The following is a 7,493-nucleotide window of genomic DNA, read 5'->3' as shown; positions in this document are numbered from 1 at the left end:
GGGGCAGTCGGCCTGTGCCGCCAGGAGCCGGCGGCCTCGCCGAGCAGCCACGCTCCGTCAGGCGTCAGGACGGTGCCGACAGCCGTGCACAGCACCCTTCTCGGCTCTCCTGTCAGCCGCTGTTAACTCTGCAGTTTCCAGAGGCTGCAAGCACTGGTGGGGGTGTCTGAGCATAGTGACGATTATCGTTCCGGTCCGTACGAGCAGACGTTGTGTTTGCACGGCAGTCGGGATACTGGGCGGATGCACCGAGTGGATTGTTGACGTCACATGGATAAGCAAGTAGTTTCTTGAGCTTCATTCTCCTTCAGAGTTGATTTTTATGCCGTGTTCAGATCTCCTATCAAAAGACACATAGTCTAAAATAGAAAGAGAATTTGGGGACCAAATCACAGCAAAAGCAAATTTGATCTTTTCTGTGCAGTGAGGCTTCCCCGGCCTGCTCACGGTCATCTCAGTTTGCAGTACTTACCGACCGGAGAGTGCGCCTGGGCCTTCTCTGACTGGTGCTCTGGTTGGAGCATCTTGCTGGAGTATCTGGGAATAGGTCAGGTGTGACGGACAAGGGCCTTCTGACGCAGAAGGCGGGGGAGTGGCTGTAATGTGAGATTTGGAATAAGTACCAGAGCTGCTTTGGAAGGCTGCTGTAAAGGACAAGATGTCTTCGTTCTGTACTGTTAGGTTTGTAGTGGAGATGGGCAGAACCATCCAGATTGTCTTAATATATTTGGAGAGTGGCTAAAAAAGTGGTTGGAAGTAGCATGTACTTGAGTATAGTACTAGGAACTTTAGGGTATGATGTGATTGATGTCAGCTTGCTTTCTTCTGTAGCAAGTTTTGCTTCTGCTCTCTCATAACTCTCTCTCTCTCGCATCCTGTAGGCACTGGGGAGAGTGGAAAAAGCACGTTCATTAAGCAAATGCGTATAATTCATGGCTCAGGCTACTCTGAAGAGGACAAAAAAGGCTTCACCAAGCTGGTGTACCAAAACATCTTCACTGCCATGCAGTCGATGATCAGGGCCATGGAAACCCTGAAGATTCTGTACAAATATGAACAGAACAAGGTAAGTTTTTCACAATTTTTGCATCTGTCTTTAGGCAGTGGGGATTCTAGGGTTTGACACCTAAGTTCCTGTTTGTGTCCTACAGCACTGCAATCTCAACATCCCTGAAATCTTTCCCATAAATATTTTGTGCCTGAGGACTGCTTTTTATGACATTTTGTTGACATCTGATGCCATTTACTTGGTTGTGCTAAGGGACAGAATAACTTTCTCAGGATGTTTTGTGCACTGGTCTGCATGTGGTGGGAGCAGGGGATTGGGATACAGTATAGAGTGTAGGAGACGTGTTCTTTTTACCCATTTCAAGGATTCAGTATTGTTAAACGTCGGGCTTTTCCTTGCACGAGTTACTATTCACATCAGAACTTGAAGGTGACAAAGTACATGCTGGGTGCAGAAGACTCCTCTGCTGGTAGTTTTCACTCTTGCTGCAGTCCATCAGCCTGATAGGTACTGACCAAAGGTACAAACCTTCCGTGAATGGTTTTGGTTTCGACTATAGAAATGGAATTTGAGCTGAAGACTGGCTTACTGATTTTTTTTTTTTTTTTTTTTTTTTTACAAAAAACCAAAACCAACCCCACTTTTCCACACACACACACACACACACACACACACACACACTCTTTCTCTCTCTCTGCCTTTGTTTTTTTTCTGCTTTTCAACCTTCAGGCCAATGCAGTGCTGATCCGGGAAGTGGATGTAGAAAAGGTCATGACATTTGAGCAGCCGTATGTAAGTGCCATTAAAACATTGTGGAACGACCCTGGAATACAAGAATGTTATGACAGAAGAAGAGAATATCAGCTTTCTGACTCAGCTAAATAGTAAGTATATAATCACTGGCATGCACTGGTAGATGGTAGTGATGATCTAATAATTTTTTTTTTTTTTTATTGAAGGGTAGAGTTTGTTTGAAAGAGCAGGATCACTCCTGTAGATTTCACTGTGTGGTTTAAAATACCTTTTATCTTTTTGGATGAGTGTTGCTAATGTTTTAGACAAGCTGCATAGTCTCTGTTGGCTACATGTGTGTTGTGGGGTAAAAACCTTAGGCACTTTGCCACTACCAGCCAGAAGTATCCTTAGGAAAAGTTAAGATGAAGGAGCGGTGGGAGTAGGTAACTGGTAACTTGTTTGAATCTGGCTCCAGAAAGGCAAACAGCCTTGCTGGTGATGGAGGAAGCTGTGTCTGTGTGAGGATAGATTTAGAAATTTCTTGCCATTTGCTACTTTTCCTGAGGGTATGAGGTGTTCTGGTGGGTGATAAAGACAGTTGTTCACACATCTGCCTCTAAATAGACCTGAGGCTAGAATCTCTACCTTATACCATCTGGGCTGGTCCTGGCTTTTAGACAACAGAAGTGTTGCTCTTTCTCTTCAGGTTTGTTCTTTGGCTTACAGATATATGTGGATGTACAACTTAATGGTCGTAATAAAATCTAAGTAGGGTGACATAGGTTTGTTTATAAACAGAAGACCTCAAATGAGAGTTGATTCTGAAACTTAAGCATCCACTGTACTTAAACTTTCTCCATTGTAGTAAAGATCGTCTTACACACTTGCTATACAACGTTGATAAAGCTGTCTTTAATGTATCTGTTTGTCCTCCAAAGTGGATGGCTGGTGAATTACTGTTCCCCAAAGATGTATTCTCTTGTTTTTCCACATCATATTTTGGATGGTTCAGGTGACTGCTGATTTCCTTGTTATGTTGGGTAAGGACTAAATGTAGCAGTGTTTAAATCTGTGTATTTATGTGCTGCAACCTAAGGTAGTATTTTTTCCATTCTGCTTCTTGTAGCTATCTGAGTGACGTGGATCGTATTGCTACCCCCGGATATCTACCAACTCAGCAAGATGTGCTACGGGTTAGAGTTCCTACAACCGGTATCATAGAGTACCCCTTTGACCTAGAGAATATTATCTTCAGGTACTGGGAGTGTATTCCTGTTACAGTGGAACTGAGAGCAGTGATACGGTTTCAGGAGGGATGAGTTCTGGATTGCTTTAGAGCATCCAGGGGCTTGGTTGAGAGGCTTGAGTGGATGTATGTGCTGTAACGTTATGAATTATCTGCTGACAGGTGTTTTTGTAATGGGGATGGTGTAACATTTTATTCTGATTAAGGGAAAAGTCCAAGCTGAAGCAGCGACTGTCACAAAACAGAACATGCTTTTGAATCGGTGACACTCAACGTCCAACTAACCATCTTGCAGGAGTTGATGTCCTTCCTGAGGAGGATTGCATTGCTGCTATCCAGGGCTGGAGTGGTGGCTGTTGAGGCAGCCAAATGAACTGTTGGTAGCCTAAGCCACCAAGGGGAAGGGGGGAAAGCCTGATCTGAGCAGTGCTTGACTTGAAATGTATTTCCCTTAGCTCAAGCAACTTTGACCATTTGTTTCTCATTCAGAAAGTCACCACTTTTTGTGCAGAAATACTTCCTTGTATGTGACCCCTAGCATCTGCCTTCAGACATGGTTTTCTGTGCCTACCTTGTGCTCTCAGGATGACACCAAAACTTGCTGCCTATGCTACTACAGCAGTAGATGATATTTGGAGGCTTAAGACAGCAGTTGGGCATGACATAAAGGGCACAGTGACAGGCCTGCCTTGGAAAGCAATTTCCTCCCAAGCTCTCTGGTACTTACATGCTCCCTGCCCTTCTCCACCACAGTATTCACATTACCAGAAAGGAATAAAGCTACCTGCGTCGGCTCTCTTAACTCATTCAGTTATAGACATACAGAAAGTTGCTGTCCCTGTTCTGGTTTGCTGACCCATGAAATGGGTACAGGGTTTTATCAGAGGTGGACTGCGTGAATTGCACTTGAGGTGAGGGACAAAATAATTTGAGCGTATTATACAGGTAGGACTTGAAACTGAGGAGCTGCAGTGAAAAGCTGTTAAACAGCATATTCTAAGAGAAGTTTAATATCGGAGGAAAGCTATCTGCAAGAGAAGTATTGAGGCAAGCAGGTGTTTAATAAAAAACAGAAATAGTATGTTCATTTTACTGAGTAGAGTTTTGAAGGACTTGCCTTTTCAGACTCAGGACTATTACTTAGCAGAATGCAACTGAAAATGGTAATGTTGATATTTGGGATCTGAATTTAGTATCGCTTGCCTGTGGCCATGTCTTCAGTTTGTATTTCTGGAACAGGATATTTTGTAAACTTGATGGTTTTGTTGGCAAGCACCTATTACATCCCCATGCCAGGTTAACTTGAATGGTCAAGGGCTACATTTTTTCTCATTGTATGCTGATCTGTTACATGCAAATAGAGAACTGCAGCTACTTCTGTGATGCTGTACTTTTCCTCCTTAGAATGGTGGATGTTGGAGGTCAAAGATCAGAACGGAGGAAGTGGATCCATTGCTTTGAAAATGTGACTTCCATCATGTTTTTAGTAGCACTTAGTGAATATGACCAGGTTCTGGTGGAATCTGATAACGAGGTAAGTCAAAGAATGGGATCTGTACAGAAGGATGGGAGGAAAGGAGGAATGACTTTCTAGCTTCTCAGAGGTTGCTACCAAAGTGCTTGGTGCCAAGTTAGGTTAGAAAGTATTGTTTGTTTTGGCCTTCAGTTCTTTCTATTGCAAAGGGAACACAAGCCTCAGTGGGTAATGATGTCCCTGAGGATGGCAAAATGCACAGTGCCTTCAGATAATCTGCACTTCTCAAGTAATACTGACATACTCTGAAACTGCTGAGTTCTGCATGCCTTGGAAGGTACTGTGTGCCATGTGACGGCATGCTCTTCCATCAGCCATTCCTCTTCTCTGCACTGACTTCATGCTGCAACTGCTGTCTTGTTAGATGGTGACTGGTCTCTTTGAAGGCGTGATACTGAATTTTTGCAGTTGGTAATAGATTTTAAAAATGCCATTAGGCAACAGCAGTTACTCCTTTTCTACTAGACAGAACATGTTCACACAGTATCATGGCCAGTCCTCTCATGTGACTGTCAAACCATAAAATGACTTTTAAGCCTTTTGATATGAATGGCTTGCCAATTAAATGAAGCTTGAGTCCATCAAATTTTGGATTTCCTTTCTGCTAACCAGTGCAGCTTGAGCCAGAACCTACCTGGGGCCAAAGTATTCCGCATACAGTGTCTGAGAGGTTGGGCTGATACAGATCGGAGTGTGTGTCCAGGTAGCAGAAAGGCATCTTATTGCTCATTTGTGAAAACAAGCCTTTCTTTTTCTTATTTCAGAATCGGATGGAAGAGAGTAAAGCTCTCTTTCGAACCATTATCACTTATCCATGGTTCCAAAACTCTTCTGTTATCCTCTTTCTCAACAAGAAAGATCTGTTGGAAGACAAGATTCTATATTCCCACCTTGTTGACTATTTCCCAGAGTTCGATGGTGAGTGTTTTTTGAGCAGAACACTCAGTATTTAAAGGAAGGGATGGAGGTGATTTGGTTAGATTTTTTTGTTTGTTTTTTTGAAGAAAACTCAGATCTAGAGATGGGGAAAATTTGAGAAGGACTACCTCCAACAATGAGAAAATGTCAGAAAAACATCTTGGTCATATGTAGATAACTGGAATCAGAATGTTCAAATAATGAACATTCTCTCCCAGATGAAGAATTGCACACCCCCCCATGCACTTCAAAGTGTTAAATGATGGTAGTCTAACTTTCCTACCTGTGTGCTTGTGGATATAAACCATTTCAGAAACATGTGACAGTTCACTGGTATACTGGGCATTTTAACCTCTAGCTAAACATTGACTTGAATCCTCATTTTGAGAAACTAACTGGTCAAATATCCAAGATATTGAAATGGTAGTGCTGAAAAATCTCGGGTAGCATGGAATTCTTAATAGCATGCCATCAGCAGTTGTGGACAAATAACATCTATGTGAAACAGAGCCGTTGCCATCCCAAACAAAATCCTTTAGCCAAAAGAGCATTTCAGGGTCTTCAGTTGAATGCATTTAAAGTTGGCTGGTAACACATCTGTACAGGGCTGAAAATAAATAACTGTACTGGAGAATTAGGTCTTGCCCTGCTCTCGTGTATTTACTTTGTCATTATGTGCTTTGAGAATTCAAGGTGAAGGAAGAATTGCCATTTTGCAAACAGTTTTTATCTTTTAAAGAACTAATGATGTTGCTCCTTATTAGCTGTCCTCCCATCTCTGGGCTCCATGTCCCCTGCTGTCCGATAGCACACGCACTCTGAAAATTGTCACTGGTGGGAAAGATCAGGTTTTTACTGCAGGCTGGGGATGGCTGGTCAAATAGTGTGTACTTCTAATGTGACTTAATGCCTGGGGACAGGATCACAACATCAGGAAGTGTCGCACACTTTCAGTTTTTTCATACAAGCATTTACTGTAGCTCCTTCAGGGCTGCGACACAGCTTGTGAGTGGGTGATGGCTCCTCAGACCTCCTCTCAGGAGATGGTCCTTGCTGTGGAGAATGTGACAACACCAGTACTGTGAAAGAAGTACCGGTAGATTACTTTTTTTTTTTTTTTTTTTTTTTTTTTTTTTTTTTTTTTTTTTTCTGAAGACTTGTCAGCAATTTGAAGCAAATACTGGCAAAAAATAGCCAAGTTTTAGCTCCTGTGAGTTGACCAGACAGGACAGACTGCAGTTTTGGCCGAAGGAGACTCTTGTTTGTAAAACCTCCACTTGTGTCCTTCAGGGCATAAGATCCACCTGTATATTAGGAAAAAATATACATCCTGTCTCCAGAGAACAGTATTGTGTTCTGTAGATCCAGCATCTGTCACTGTCATCTCATAAACATGCATGGCACACACAGGGTTATACCAAATGCTGCATATCAAAGCACAGTCTGAAATGACACCTTGTCAAAATGCTTTTCCTTGGGTTTGGTTAGATAACTGAAAAGCATAAGACACTTCAGCTTCTGGGACTTTTATGCAATGAATGATCTTAATTTCTCCTTTATAGCTCTGTAACCCATAAGAAGTGTGCTAGCAAGTATTCTGATGGATCAAACGGGGATATGCTTAGCAGAATCCATTAACTGGTTTCTTTGTTTGCTGCAGGCCCACAGAGGGATGCACAGGCAGCCCGTGAGTTCATTCTCAAGATGTTCGTGGATTTAAATCCTGACAGCGATAAAATCATCTATTCTCACTTCACATGTGCCACAGACACAGAAAACATCCGTTTCGTCTTTGCAGCTGTCAAGGACACCATCCTACAGCTCAACCTGAAGGAGTACAACCTGGTTTGACCTGCTCCGCTCTTGGCCCCTTGAGAGGCTTCATTGTGAAGAAAAGACAAAAAAAAAAGAAATTTTAAATACGACAGGAAAAGTTTTAATTTTTGATGATGTAATGATTGCAAATTGTCTGATCTGTGGAGTGGCAAGTGCTCAGTGTTATCCTGGAGTCTCATGTCTCTGTCCACAGAGTAGTTGATTTCATATTTTTA

At 42.5% G+C, this 7,493-nt stretch overlaps 1 protein-coding gene across 1 annotated transcript; it reads left to right on the top strand.

Moving 5' to 3' along the window:
* The first annotated feature begins 884 nt into the window (after nt 1–884).
* LOC103770336 (guanine nucleotide-binding protein subunit alpha-11) lies at nt 885–7,362 on the top strand. Its single transcript, XM_008937593.1, has 6 exons — nt 885–1,066; nt 1,739–1,893; nt 2,871–2,999; nt 4,395–4,524; nt 5,289–5,442; nt 7,103–7,362. The coding sequence occupies exons 1-6, from the start codon at nt 920–922 to the stop codon at nt 7,291–7,293; spliced, it is 906 nt and encodes a 301-aa protein (XP_008935841.1). The 5' UTR covers nt 885–919; the 3' UTR covers nt 7,294–7,362.
* Nucleotides 7,363–7,493: the final 131 nt, after the last annotated feature.

This window comes from Merops nubicus, unplaced genomic scaffold (genome assembly GCF_000691845.1).
Source record: "Merops nubicus isolate BGI_N331 unplaced genomic scaffold, ASM69184v1 scaffold22843, whole genome shotgun sequence".
Taxonomy (NCBI): Eukaryota; Metazoa; Chordata; class Aves; order Coraciiformes; family Meropidae; genus Merops; species Merops nubicus.
This window is presented reverse-complemented; position numbering and strand designations above follow the sequence as displayed.

Excerpts from the sequence above, each read along its gene's own strand:
- LOC103770336 (XM_008937593.1), top strand. The coding sequence starts at position 920 with ATGCGTATAATTCATGGCTCAGGCTACTCTGAAGAGGACAAAAAAGGC. Across the intron at positions 1,067-1,738 it reads ACAAATATGAACAGAACAAG|GCCAATGCAGTGCTGATCCG; the intron begins GTAAGTTTTTCA and ends TTCAACCTTCAG. Across the intron at positions 3,000-4,394 it reads CTAGAGAATATTATCTTCAG|AATGGTGGATGTTGGAGGTC; the intron begins GTACTGGGAGTG and ends TTTCCTCCTTAG.